General features: G+C 39.8%; 1 protein-coding gene across 6 annotated transcripts in view; it reads left to right on the forward strand.

Annotated features, from left to right (window-relative positions):
- Positions 1-299: 299 nt before the first annotated feature.
- HACE1 (HECT domain and ankyrin repeat containing E3 ubiquitin protein ligase 1) overlaps positions 300-12,830 on the forward strand; it is a 115,800-nt gene continuing 103,269 nt past the window's right edge. For 3 of the 6 annotated variants that reach the window (XM_039467453.2, XM_074397664.1, XM_074397665.1), the window contains exons 1-4: positions 300-644; positions 8,174-8,228; positions 9,507-9,596; positions 11,259-11,363. Coding sequence is in view for 4 of the 6 variants with exons in the window: in XM_074397664.1 (XP_074253765.1) it covers positions 11,274-11,363 (90 nt within the window). In the remaining 2 variants the exon portion in view is untranslated. The remainder of the gene's footprint in view (positions 645-8,173; positions 8,229-9,506; positions 9,597-11,258; positions 11,364-12,830) is intronic. The other 3 variants (XM_010346431.3, XM_074397663.1, XM_003935920.4) reach the window with 2 other exon arrangements.

Consider the following 12,830-nt stretch of genomic DNA (forward strand, 5'->3'; position numbering starts at 1 on the left):
TCATGTTCCTGGAACAGACGCACTGAACAGTACTATTAACGTCGTGACGGATTTAAGAACAATAGCGACAATTCCAATCTGCTTTATAGGACAGTTAGAGAATTGGAGGAAGCTGCTCCAGTACAACTTTGGAGGGGAGGAGGAGCAGGGCCTGAAAACATCTTTCCAGGGACTTAGAAATACGCCCAGTCGCCGCGTGGCTTCCCGCGCACTCAGCCCCCGCCCGCGTCGGCGTGGCGGAGCGCCCCTAGCGTGACTCCGCCCAGGGCGCTCGGTTCCGCTAACTGGAAACTACAGTTCCCAGAAGGCCGCGCGAGCCCGGGAGGGACGCGGCGGAGTGTAGGCAGGAAAGGCGCGAGTGGAGGCGGCAGCGGGTGTCCACTCGGTGGTCGGTCCGGCAGCAGCCAGGCCCCCGGACGCAGGACGTGGCCCACGCAGCCCTCGCAGCTCAGTGCTCTGGCCAGGGGAAGCCCGCGCCTCTGCCCGCCGGACGGGCCCAGGCGAGATGTAGGGCGCTGGGCGCGGAGGCCGCCGGTGCGGCGGGGGGATCGCAGAGGGCGCACCGAGGATGGAGAGAGCGATGGAGCAACTCAACCGTCTCACGCGCTCGCTGCGCCGCGCGCGCACTGTGGAGTTGCCCGAGGGTGAGCTGGTTCGCGGGGCCAGGCTGGTCGCGGAGCTGGGGGAGGGCGGCCAGTGGGGCAGGAGCTCCGGCCGCGTCTAGGTCGGGTGGAAAAACTAACCCAAAGCTGAGAAAACGCCCACTTTTACTTTCCAGAGCTGAGGGGCGGCCCCGAGCCCCGGACTGCCCTGGCCCCACCCCCGCAGGTGGGAGTTTGCGGGAGGAAACTGGGTTGGTGGGGGTTCCGCTGCTGGGAGGAGCGAGACAAAGATCTCTCACGTCTGTCGATTAGGGAGGGTCTTGGCAAAGGAGCAGGAACACCAGCCTGAGGCCCGAGACCCGGAGTCAGAAAACATGATAGTTGCGGGCCGTTTCACAGTCGCTGGGGATAGAGATGCCCCAAAGATAGTGTTTACTTTAAGCTGCATTAGGGGTCCAGGCGAGTTTTAGTTATTTTTTAAAATATGCGGCACTGCCTTGTTTTGATAACAGGCAGACAAAGGGTTGTCACACATCAAACAGGTACTCTTAAAGTTCTGTGTGTGCAAACACAATACATTTTTCTTTGATACGCATGCCTGCCTTCATTCTTCATTTATTCGTCAGATTGGTATTGAGCAAGCTAGCTGGGAACTAGGACGCATCTGCAAAGAGGAATAAGGCATGGTCCCTGAGGTTCAGGACTTTTAGTTCAGCGTACCAGGGTTCCTTCAGGACAGGCAAAACTCTGCTAATAACAGAGGAGAGAAAATAAGCAGTTTTGTTTGCAGTGTCGTGAATTCAGACGTTTTATTGGTGATGGGAGATGGCAGTGCTGCTTCTAAGAAGCTTTTGGCTCTTTATGCCCAAGTGAGAGAAGGGTTGGGAGGAGGTTATGGCTGGTGAATAGCATTTTTCTTAATTGTAGTAGTTTATCTTATTTTCTAAAAAATGTCTTTGAATTGCTGCTGGGTGGTTTGTAGGATAGGGAAGGAGACTTTGACACACAGTCATGAAAGAAATGTGGGAATGGGTATTTTGGCGATACTTTCCTTTCTTTTATAGAGATGAGGTCTCACTATGTTCCCCAGGATGGTCTTGAACTCCTGGGCTCAAGCGATCTGCACCCCGCTCCCCTCAAAGTGTTGGGATTGCAGACATGAGCCACTGCGCCTGGCCTGGGGATAATCTTGAAAAAATGTTCTCTAGGCCCTGTCTAGAATTCAGATTTTAGTAACTAGATTACAGCTTCAACTTTTTCTTATTTTCTTTCCAACTTCTGCCTTTGAATCCATTTCTTAAGTGCTGCTCTTATTTTCTATAGTCACATTATTGGCATAGGTTGATGAAGACTGCATGTATAATTTATATTGTCTAGTTTGAATCCCCACATTTTTTATATAAATGTGATTTAGAAGACTTTGATAATGTTACTTGGCTTTAAAAGTAATATACTTTCACTGTAGAAAATTTAGAAAATAAAAATAGAAAAAGAAATCTGTCATTCCACCACCCAGGTATAAACAATGTTATTATTGTTACTTCTTTCTCTTTCTCTCCCTAACAAGTTAAGATCATATTGCATATAGTCTTTTATTTTGTGTTTAGAAAACATCCCAAATGTTTTATGTGCTTCAACAGGCTTAATGAGTACAGGATTTCATAGGATGCATGTAACAAATGTTGAATCTAAATACTGTTTTTAAACTGATATTATGAGAATCAGCTTGGTATTTAAGACGTCGTTTGCCCCTAAATATTTCCTTAGGGTTAATTCTTAGAAGAACAATATCTGCAATACATTGCTAAGGCTCTACATATCAGTTTCTCAACTTACACTTAGGAAGTTCCACCAGCAGTCTGAGAGTGCGCAGAAACCAGAGTATTATAAGTAAAAGCAAAACTTTTCTGCATCTAGGCAAAGATGGCATCTTGTTTGCATTTTCTTTTCTTTGATTATAATGAATTTGTTCATTTTGTTTCTTGATTTTACTTTACCTTTGTAAGTTCTAATGAGTCTTTTTGAATTCTCTGAGCTTGGTTCTTTCGAGTATATCATATATATATATATATATATATATATATATATATATATATAAATGAATATATATATAGAGTTCCTACTGTTACAAACTCACATTTTGTGCTTACATTTTAAGGGCTGAACGGAAACGCGAAATCTCTCTTAAGTTTAGAAAATAATCAGATTTTTTTTTGCTTTGTTAGAATTCGATAATCAGTAAGCATCTAATTACAACAGACTACTAAGTTGTAAACGTCTTAGTCAGCTTGTACTTTAAAATTAACTTTGTTGCAAAGGTTAAAACCATGGATGTTTGGTTAAACTGAGTTGGATGCTATGTTTCCTTGAGATAATGAAAACCTGAGTATTACCCTAAGTAATGGATTACCCTAAGTAATGGAGTGCAGGTAGTTGAGTCATCCTAGGCTGGCCTAACACAGGAATATTCTTGAGGAAAGAAAGAGGTGAAGAGTAAGAAATTACATTAGGGATATGGATTATTAGTAGAGTTTATAAGGTTGAGGCTGGGCTCAGTGGCTCACACCTGTAATCCCAGCACTTTGGGAGGCCGAGGTGGGTGGATCACCTGAGGTCAGTAATTTGAGACCAGCCTGGCCAACATGGTGAAACCCCAGCTCTACTAAAAATACCAAAAATTAGCTGGGCGTGGTGGCCGGTGCCTGTAATCCCAGCTACTCAGGAGCCTAAGGCAGGAGAATTGCCTGAAGCTGGGAGATGGAGGTTGCAGTGAGCCATCACGCCGCTGCCCTCCAGCCTGGACATAAGAGCGAAACTAAGTCTCAAAATAAATAAATAAATAATAAAAATAAAAAGTTGATGTGTGTTGTTAGTATATGTGGAGAAAAGTTTAAACTACTATATAGTGAATGCAATTTGTTTAATAAAATAATGAAATTTGAGCCCATTTTAGCATATGTGATCAGGATAATTGTGTTTAAAAAAGTTACTCCCATCTGATGGTTTGAAGAGAAATTGCGTATAATTAAATAGTCTGAGCACTTTTTCTTTTTTTTGGAATAGTTTGGTTTTGAAACTGTAGTGGTGAAAATGGGCCAACATGTCTAATAAAGTGAGACATTAAACTTTTCTTGTCACCCTGGAGACTTTAGTTATATACCTAATCTTGAAGGTGTCTTCAAGAGTAGAGAAGGAAGTATCTGGCAACAAATTTTATTCTGTCCTTTCTTAGTATAGTCTTTCTTGGATAGTCTTCTTCCACCACAGTTGGGGTTAGATTTATTTCTTCATTCTTACCTGTTGATGTATGTGACCTACTTTTTTTTTTTTTTTTTTTTTTTTTTAGGTTAGATGTGACTTAAATAAGATGTAAATTAAATTTTATCTAAAAAATAAAAACCTTACAAATAAAACCAATGTGAACCTTATTATGCTGTCTAATGCTCACTTAAAGTTATGCACTATCTTGATTTAAAGTTTATCTTGATATAAGTGTAAACCCACAAGTAACTGTTTTTTATGACTTCATTATAGAGTGACTTAATGGAAATTCTCATGGTTTCGAAGTTCAGTATTTATTGAGACATGTATTATTATATGCACGATAAAGAATGTTGGCATTTCAAGGGAGTCTTGGTGTAGTATTTTCAACACCTGATGGTGACATATTGGTAGTTTCTGAGAGCAATTAGTGAGTTGCAGTCCGCATTTAAAAAAAGAAAATAAGAGGATAAAAGAGAGTCCGTTTTACATATTAAGAATGTTATTATATTGTGGACCTTCTAGTTATATGGTATATACTGGGTGCACTGTAGGATATATTATTTATGGAGGCTGTGGAATCAGCCACTTAATGCCACCATTACACACAGCTTGTTACTTAAGTAGTACTTCTGTTTCCTCATTTGTTAAATGAGGTTAGTAGTATCTACTTCTTAAGGTGGCTGTGAGGAGAAAAGCAATGATATACGCACCATGTTTAGAAAAGTGCCTTTAAGATAATGGTTCTTAAAGGTCAATTTTAATAGGATTTCCTGCTATTTTACTTTTATAGTGAATAAGTTGTTGCATCTGCATACTGAACTTGCGAATTTTGACAAGGACTAAATTGCTTTTCATGTCTACATCCACAAATAGTAAAATATGTGAAGGAATGGTAATAACTTTTCTCCATTGCCCCTATAAACAGCTCAGTTTGTATTTCTAAACACATGAATTATGTTTTTCAAACACAATTATCATACCATTACTAGAGCCAATACAATTAACAGTAATTTTGTATTATCCTGAAATAAAATACTGAGTCTGTATACAGTTGGTCTTCATCTCAAAAATTTCCCTTTACTTTTTTTTTTTTTTTTTAAAATCACTATCCACACAAGGGCTACATATTACATATGGTTGATTTGTCTCAAGACTCTTATTCTATGACAGTTTCTCCTCCTTTTAAAAAAAATTTCTAAAAGTAATTTTAAACTTACAGAAAACTTGCATGAATAGCACAGAGTTCTGCCCTTGTGCCCTTCATCCACCTTTTCCTAACGTTAGCGTCTTGTACAACCATAGTACAGTTGTCAAAAATAAGAAGTTAACATTTGCATATGCTATTAACTATACTACAGGGTTTGTTAAAATTTTACTGGTTTTCCCACTAATGTCCGTTTTAGGATCCAACTCAAGATACCATATTGCCTTTAGTTATGTTTTTTTAGTCTCCCCCAAACTGTGATAGTTCTTCAGTCTTTTTTTTCCCTTTTTTTTTTTTTTTTTTTTTTTGAGGCAGAGTTTTGCTCTTGTTGCCCAGGCTGGAGTACAATGGTGCAAATCTTGGCTCACTGCAACCTCCACCTCCTGGGTTCAGGAAGTTCTCCTGCCTCAGTCTCCCAAGTGGCTGGGATTATAGACATGTGCCACCACACCTGGCTGGTTTTTGTATTTTTAGTAGACATGCGGTTTCGGCATGTTGGTCAGGCTGGTCTCGAACTCCTGATCTCAGGTGATCCACCCACCTCTGCCTCCCAAAGTGCTGGGATTACAGGCATAAGCCACCGTGCCCTGCTGTTCCTCAGTCTTTCTCTGTGTTTAATGGTCCTGAGAACTTTTAAAGAGGACCTGTCAGGTGTTTTGTGGAATTACCCTTAATTTGAGCTTCTCTGATATTTTCTCATGATTGGATTGAAGTTATACATTTTTGGCAAGAATAGTAGTCTAACCCTTATCTGCAGCTTTGCTTTCTGAGTTATCAGTTGCTGGAGACACAGCACAGTACTTTGAGGGAGAGGGAGAGAGACCACAAACACATAACTTTTATTAGAGTATATTTCCATAATTGTCCTATTTTATTATTGATTATTGTTGTTAATCTCTTACTGTACCTAATGTTTTATTTATTTATTTATTTGAGACGGAGTTTCACTCTTGTTACCCAGGCTGGAGTGCAGTCGCACCATCTTGGCTCACTGCAACCTCCGCCTCCTGGGTTCAAGCAATTCTCCTGTCTCGGCCTCCCGAGTACCTGGGACTACAGGCGCGTGCTACCATGCCCAGCTAATTTTTGTATTTTTAGTAGAGACAGGGTTTTACAATGTTGACCAAGATGGTCTTGATCTCTTGACCTTGTGATCCACCCGCCTCGGCCTCCCAAAGTGCTGGGATTATAGGCGTGAGCCACCGCGCCTGGTCCTACTGTGCCCAATTTACAAATTAAACTTTATCATATAGGGAAAAGAATAGTATACATAGGGTTTGGTACTATCCACAGTTTTAGGCATTGATTCAAGGTCTTGGAATGTATCGCCTGCAGATAAGGGGGGACTGCTGTACTACAAAAGTGATATGCCCTTCTCAGTGGATCATACCAGGAGCTATATGATATTGACATATATTAGGCTGGGTGCAGTGGCTCACGCCTGTAATCCTAGCACTTTGGGAGGCCGAGGCGAGTGGATCACGAGGTCAAGAGATCGAGACCATCCTGGTCAACAAGGTGAAACCCTGTCTCTACTAAAAATACAAAAATTAGCTGGGCATGGTGGTTGTGTGCCTGTAGTTCCAGCTACTCGGGAGGCTGAGGCAGGAGAGTTGCTTGATTGCTTGAAACCAGGAGGCGGAGGTTGCGATGAGCTGAGATTGCGCCATTGCACTCCAACCTGGGTAAGAAGAGCGAAATTCTGTCTCAAACCAAAACAAAACAAAACAAGACATATATTATTTCTGGTGCTATTACCCTTTGTCAGTTGATTAAGATAGTGTCTGCTGGGTTCTTTACTATAAATTTTCTTTTTCCTTTGTATTAGTCAATATTTTTGAGAGGTACTTGATACTATGTAAATATCCTGTTTCTCCTCAAACTTTAGGTTAAACTGAGCATCAGCATTAACGTTTAAAGGGCTGAATGGGGGCTATCAGGGTTTTGTCTCTGTAATTTATTAAAAAACAGAAACCTCCAAAATACATTGAATTAATAAATGACCCTTAGTAATATATAAAAATGAATTCAAAACACTAGCTGAAATGTACATAAGTGTAATATGACATGATGGATGTTGATTTTTAACCTTTTCTTTTGGGTCATGTTTTTGTGAATTTGTCTCCCTTAGTCTGTTTTCTGCTGATATAACAATACTACAGACTGGATAATTTGTAAAGAAAACACATTTATTTCTCACAGTTCTGGAGGCTAAGAAGTCCAAGAGCATGACACCAGCATTGAGTAAGGGTCATCTCATGGTAAAAGGCAGAAGGGTGAGAAAGGAAGACTGAGAGAGGAAGGGCTAAAGGAAAGGAGATTGAACTTCCATTATAACTAAGCCACACTTGCATTAACAGCATTAATCCATTAATGAAAGAGGAGCCTTCATGTCTCTGTTACCTCCCCAAAGCCTCACTTCACACCGTCATAATGGCAACCAAATTCCCAACACACAAACTTTTGGCGACACATTCAAACCTTAGCACATATGAATAAAAATGTCGTGAGTAAAGTGATAAGTACAATGAAGACTTTGGTGCTCTTTCATAAAAGCTTCTAAACTAATTTATTTTGTAATATTGATAAGAAGCCAGTATTATGTATATTTAAGGTTTTAAAATTATTTTAGCATATATATAATATCTATGTATATTTCCAGTTCCCCCAAACTACATGTAAGTATGATAAAACATGATGCCTGTAAACACCTCTTTGGAAGTAAAAGAAGTTTCAGTTGTTAAAGCTACAGGAAAGTTTTTGGATGATGTGCAGGCTACCATACTACACTTTGAGAATTGTTTTTTGATGGCTAATGGGACAAAACCTTCTGAAGAATCAGTCTTTAATTTTCCTTTTATATCCAGAAGCTAAGCTCTTCTGTGATAATGTAAAGGGATAAGCAGTAGAGTGGATGAAAGATTCTGCACTATCATAAATTTTGAATTATCTTTGGTATTCTCCATTATTCTTTCCTCCTCCTTCCTCTCCTTTTCACTTTTTGTATAGAGTTAGGAAAATTCTAAACTAATCTTAAGTATCATCCCTTGGACAAAGTAGGGGATAAATGAACTCTTTCTTTTTTTTTTTTTTTTTAACTCAGATAATGAAACTGCTGTTTATACATTAATGCCAATGGTTATGGCTGATCAACACAGGTGAGTGCTTATTTCATAAATTTATGCTTTTTAAATGTGTACCTGCATGTATGCATGTGCACGTGCGTGCATGCACACACGCACACATACACACACACACAGAGTTTGGACATAGATGTTGTTTTGTCCTGGGGCAAGTTATTTAATTTTTATGTTATAATTTTGTGTGTGTGAAATAGGGAATAAGATTTTCCAAGATCCATATGAGCTGTAAAATTTTATGGTGAGAGATTTTTCTTTTTTTTTGAGACGGAGTTTCGCTCTTGTTACCCAGGCTGGAGTGCAATGGTGCGATCTCGGCTCACCGCAACCTCCGCCTCCTGGGTTCAGGCAATTCTCCTGCCTCAGCCTCCTGAGTAGCTGGGATTACAGGCACGCGCCACCATACCCAGCTAATTTTTTGTATTTTTAGTTGAGATGGGGTTTCACCATGTTGACCAGGCTAGTCTTGATCTCTTGACCTCGAGATCCACCCGCCTTGGCCTCCCAAAGTGCTGGGATTACAGGCTTGAGCCACCGCGCCCGGCGGTGAGAGATTTTTTTAATGAATATTCAGATATTTGGTTGGTCACTGACAGAAAAATATATTGTGATGATTTCTTTCAGAGGTCACTGCTGATCTTATAGCAAAAGATGAGTGCATAGGGACAGCTTATTTCCCTTATGTGCTACTTACTTTGATGTTTCTTTTATTGTTGTAGTGTTGACACTCTTTTACAGGGCATATATGAAGTACAATTATTTGGCTTCTTGAGGTGGTCTTTACGCTTACACCAGTCAGCTCTGCTGTGGCTAGCCATTGGATAGTTTGATATAAGAAGAAGAATGTGAAAAGAAACTATTTTGAAACAAGTTAAAATTTTGTTTCTTTTAAATTTCCTATCTGGTATAATTAAAAAATGTTTTTGTCTGATTTTATTTGGCCAAAATTAATATAGCTAGGCTCAGCTTTTGGCAAGGGGAACAGCCAGGCCTACACCCTTTGTTTCTCAATCTAAGGAGAGCTAAAGCTAACTTACTCTGTTGTGTAATCTGAGCAGGTAACATAGGATGATCCACTGGCAGATGAGGAAACCTTCAGTGCCCTTGTTGGTCAAGGGGTTTGGTTTTTGTATGATAATGTGCTGGCTAACATACTGAGAATAGTGCAGTATTTTGTGGTGGGTGTGGGCCAAAATCTGAAGAATCAATAAGAGTAACTAAAGAGCTGTTAACTTGATGTATTATGTTTTTGAAAGCTTTTTTTACACAGTGATTCCTTTTTTTATTTTGGCATAGGTCTGTTTCTGAACTACTATCAAATTCAAAATTTGACGTCAATTATGCATTTGGACGTGTGAAAAGAAGCTTGCTTCACATTGCAGCAAAGTAAGATGAAAGATATTTTGAGTTAAACTCTAGTCTAGAGCAAGGATCAGTAAGCTTTGAATCAGCATTGTCACACAATATTTATGGGGAGAGATGGGCACAGACAGCCGAGTAGTTCCTTATACCGTTTTAGGGTGTGGTGTGCTCTTTGTTCTCTAGATAAACTGCTAACTTTGAGATTATATGTAAGTCTCATGTCCCTCTTGTCTTAGCATGTTTTATATTGGATCAGAGTAGGTTAGGCATGGAGATTGTCTTTCCTAGATGTACTCAATGATGCAGTTCACCAAGATTTTCTTTTTTTTTTTTTCTCTGTCGCTGAGGCTGGAGTGCAGTGGCGTGATCTCAGATTACTACAGCCTATGTCTCCTGGGTTCAAGCAACTCTCCTGCCTCAGCCTCCCAAGTAGCTGGGACTACAGGCATGTGCCACCATGCCCAGCTAATATTTTGTATTTTTAGTAGAGATGGAGCTTACTGTGTTAGCCAGGCTGGTCTCAATTTCCTGACCTCGTGATCTGCCCGCCTCTGCCTTCCGAAGTGCTGGGATTACAGGCGTGAACCACCAGCCCGGCCCAAAATTTTATTTTCTTCCCACCAATATGAGATTTTTATATGCTGTCTGCTGTCTGCAGATGAAGTCACTGACCTTATATCTTTTACATAGGTGGGAGAATGATTTTTATTTACAGTCTCCTAGTGTGTGATCAATCAGTTAACTAATTGGTACCTATCCTCTTCAGAATTTAGGTAGGTGTGTAGAAATCAGTTGTCCATGAATAATTTGGCTTTGAAAGGCCAGGAAGTTGAAAGTACCATATGGTTTCTTTGAAGTATTTGAGCTTCTCAAATACTTTATAATTTTCATAGTAAAATGAACCATCTTGAAAGTTGGGAATGTTTACTATGTGTGTCAGAAGTTAAATCAAATTATAGGTAAAAAAGGACCTTAAAAAGTGTGTTTAAGGCCATGTACAGGGGTTCACACCTGTAATTTCAACACTTTTGGGGGACAAAGTGGGCAGATAACTAGAGGTCAGAAGTTTGAGACCAGCCTGGCCGACATGGTGAAACCTCATCTCTACTAAAAATACAAAAGTTAATCGGGTGTTGTGGCATGCACCTGTAATCCCAGCTATTTGGGAGGCTGAGGCAGGAGAATTGCTTGAACTCGGGAGGCAGAGATTGCAGTGAGCCAAGATCATGCCACTGCACTCTAGACTGGGTGACAGAGCAAGACTCCATCTTAAAAAAAAAGAAAAAGAAAAAAGTCTAGGCATGGCAGCTCGCACCTGTAATCTCAGCACTTTGGGAGGCTGAGGTGGGAGGATCACTTGAGTTCAGGAGTTTGAGATCAGCCTGGGCAACATAATGAGGCCTCTTCTCTATATATATAAAAAAAAATACCCAAGTGTGATGGTTTATGCCTATAGTCCCAGCGACTTGGGAGGCTGAGGTTGGAGGATTGCTTGAGCCCACTAGGTCAAGGCTGCAGTGAACCATGATGGTGTCAGTGTACTCCAGAGTGGGCAGCAGAGTGAGACCCTGTCTCAAAAACAACAACAAAAAAATGTATTTAATAGAATATTTTGTTTTTTAATTAAACTATATCAAATATGGCTGTACATTGAATTATCTGAACTGTCTTTTAATATTGTTGTAGTTGTGGATCGGTGGAATGCTTGGTTTTGCTGTTAAAGAAAGGAGCAAATCCGAACTATCAAGATATTTCAGGCTGTACACCCCTTCATTTGGCAGCAAGAAATGGGTAACTATTTAGTTTTCTTAAGTGGCTTAAGTTGTATTATCAGTTATTCAACGCAGTTTGCCTTGGTTTGATGATTCCTCCTACACCCCCAATATTTACCTTGGGAAAAACTACAATAATGATGTGCACATTTTATTTTCTATAGTTTTTTTGTCTCAAAGATATTGATGAGATTGTTCTTCTTTATAGTGAATCTTGAGTCATTATATTGAATTTAAAAATAGCTATCATATTTAGTAATTCATTAGATTGCTCTCTAATTTCTTCTTGAAAATGAGTATGTGGAAGTTCATTATTACTTGTATTACAGTGACACTATATTTTCTGAAAAGCATAATTTTCATCTCTTTTTTTAGTGTGCTTTTTTCTAATCTTTTGTCACTTCTAACTCCATGGCTCACTTTGCAAATTGCTTATTCAGATAATTTTATTAATGGAATTATACACATACTTAATATATTGTACACAGTTTATTTGTAATTATTTGTGGATGAACTGTACCAGAGTAATCTTCCTAGATAGTAGGGTAGCTTACTCCTTTTAGTGCTAACATTAGTTTTTATTTGGTCTGACAAATCAGACTGAAATGATTGGAATTACATTTAAAAGGAAAACAAGTAGTTTTTGATTCAGGACTTGAAGAACTGATGTTTTATAAACCTTTCAAACAGATACTTCTCTATGGAGTCCAGGCCTGTAATCCCAGCATTTTGGGAGGCCAAGGCGGGTGGATCACCTGAGGTCAGGAGTTTAAGACCAGCCTGACCAACATGGCAAAACCCTGTCTCTACTAAACACACAAAAATTATCCAGGCATTGTGGTGCTTGCCTGTAAGCCTAGCTACTCGGGAGGCTGAGGCGTGAAAATTGTTTGAGCCTGGGAGGCTGAGGTGTGAAAATTGTTTGAGCCCAGGAGGCTGAGGCATGAGAATTGCTTGAGTGTCCAGGAGACCGAGGTTGCAGTGAGTGGAAATTGTGCCATTGCATTCCAGCCTGGATGATAGAAGAAACTCTTGTCTCAAAACAAAAACAACAAAAACCAGAAAAAACTTCTCTATGGATACATTGTACAAGTGCACTGTGTCTTTTTTTCTATTACTCTTGAAGATGTTTTTGTTTCCTATTCAGAACTATGCTTCTAGATATTTGTATTAGCTGCCTAATAAGATGGATATGGAGCTAAAATTGTCCGTTACATCAATCTGAGGCCAAATTTTTACATATAAAGATTAAAATAGAACAACAACAACAAAAAAGACAAGTATAATAGTGCCTAGGTTGGAGAGGGGAAGGGCATAGTTCTTTGACCCTATCTGATCTGCCCTATTTCCTGATTTAGCACGTGAGCTAGTTTTATTGTTCACTGTTCTCATACGTAACAATGTGCTAAATAAATAGTTGTTTTTATAATTAGCCATGTTAGGTATCTTGTAGTGTGTTACACCCAAGGTCATAGAGTAAATCAGT

The sequence above is a fragment of the Saimiri boliviensis genome, chromosome 4 (genome assembly GCF_048565385.1).
Source record: "Saimiri boliviensis isolate mSaiBol1 chromosome 4, mSaiBol1.pri, whole genome shotgun sequence".
Lineage (NCBI taxonomy): Eukaryota > Metazoa > Chordata > Mammalia > Primates > Cebidae > Saimiri > Saimiri boliviensis.